The following is a 1698-nucleotide window of genomic DNA, read 5'->3' on the forward strand; positions in this document are numbered from 1 at the left end:
CCCCCCCCCCGGCGAGGAGGAGCTGAGGCGCCTCGAGGCCGCCCTGGCCAAGAAACCCAACCCCGACATCCTCGACCACCAGCGCAAGAGGAGGGTGGAGCTGAAATGCCTGGAGCTGGCTGAGCTCATGGAGGAGCAGGGGTGAGGGAACGGACCCAAAACTGGCTAAAATAACCCCAAAATAACCCCTGGAGCTGGCTGAGCTCATGGAGGAGCAGGGGTGAGGGAACGGACCCAAAACCGGCCAAAATAACCCCAAAATTACCCCAAAATAACCCCAAAATAACCCCTGGAGCTGGCTGAGCTCATGGAGGAGCAGGGGTGAGGGAGATCCCAAAAATAACCCCAAAATGACCCCAAAATAACCCCCCAAACACCCCCTGGAGCTGGCTGAGCCTCATGGAGGAGCAGGGGTGAGAGAGATCCCAAAAATCACCCCAAAATAACCCCAAAATGACCCCCCAAACACCCCCTGGAGCTGGCTGAGCTCATGGAGGAGCAGGGGTGAGAGAACTGAGCCAAAACTGGCTAAAATCACCCCAAAATTACCCCAAAATAACCCCCTGGAGCTGGCTGAGCTCATGGAGGAGCAGGGGTGAGAGAACTGCCCTAAAATCGGCCAAAATTACCCCAAAATAACCCCCTGGAGCTGGCTGAGCTCATGGAGGAGCAGGGGTGAGGGAATGGACCCAAAATCACCCCAAAATTACCCCAAAATAACCCCCTGGAGCTGGCTGAGCTCATGGAGGAGCAGGGGTGAGGGAACTGCCCTAAAATCACCCCAAAATGACCCCAAAATAACCCCTGGAGCTGGCTGAGCTGCTGGAGGAGCAGGGGTGAGGGAACGGACCCAAAACTGCCCAAATTGACCCCAAAATCCCCTTCCCCCCCCAGGTACTCCGGCGAGGAGATCGAGGCCAAGGTGGCCACGTTCCGCACGATGCTGCTGGAGAAGGACGAGGGGCCCGGGGACCCCGAGCAGAAACCCACGTGAGCACCCCCAATTAACACTAATTAACCCCTGAGGCTCCCTAATTAATCACTGAGCCCCCCCTAATTAGCCTGGAGGGAAGGGGTGGGGCCTGAAGGGAAGGGGAGGGGTTTGAAGCCAAGGGGTGGAGCCTGAAGGAAAGGGGAGGGGCCTGGCGAGATAGGGCGGGGTCTGGACAGGCAGGGGGCCCTTCCTCATTAATAAATGGATGATCTAATGACCTCATTACCCTAATTAGTGTGACGGAGACCCACCAGCTGGCCGAGGCCAACGAGTGCAAGAACGAGCGTTTGCGGGCGGCCTAATTAACTAATTAACCTCTAATTAGCCCAGAGGAAAGGGGTGGGGCCTGGAGGGCAGGAGGTGGAGTCTGGAGGGAAGGAGTGGAGTCTGTTTAACTGAGTTAATTAATTAATTGACCCTTAATTAGCCTGTAAGGAAGGGGCGGAGCCTGAAAGGAAAGGGAGGAGTTTGAAGGCAAGGGGCGGAGCCTGAAGGAAAGGGGAGGGGCTTGGCAAGATAGGGCGGGGTCTCAACAGGCAGGAGGTTCTTTCTCATTAATGAATTGATGACCTAACGAGCTAATTACTCTAATTAGCGTGACGGAGACCCACCAGCTGGCCGAGGCCAACGAGCGCAAGAACGAGCGTTTGCGGGCGGCCTTCGGGATCAGCGACTCCTACGTGGACGGGAGCTCCTTCGACCCC

The 1698-nt window shown here is 56.8% G+C and overlaps 1 protein-coding gene across 1 annotated transcript; it reads left to right on the forward strand.

Annotated features, from left to right (window-relative positions):
• Positions 1 to 7: 7 nt before the first annotated feature.
• LOC108641409 (serine/arginine repetitive matrix protein 2-like) lies at positions 8 to 1695 on the forward strand (the record flags this gene model as incomplete). The annotated part of the gene is made up of 3 exons (XM_029963664.1): positions 8 to 141; positions 895 to 990; positions 1590 to 1695. Coding segments are annotated over 3 exons (336 nt in total), but the record flags the coding sequence as incomplete, so codon positions are not given.
• Positions 1696 to 1698: the final 3 nt, after the last annotated feature.

This window comes from Manacus vitellinus, unplaced genomic scaffold, assembly GCF_001715985.3.
Source record: "Manacus vitellinus isolate BGI_N305 unplaced genomic scaffold, ASM171598v3 scaffold_602_pilon, whole genome shotgun sequence".
Classification (NCBI taxonomy): domain Eukaryota; kingdom Metazoa; phylum Chordata; class Aves; order Passeriformes; family Pipridae; genus Manacus; species Manacus vitellinus.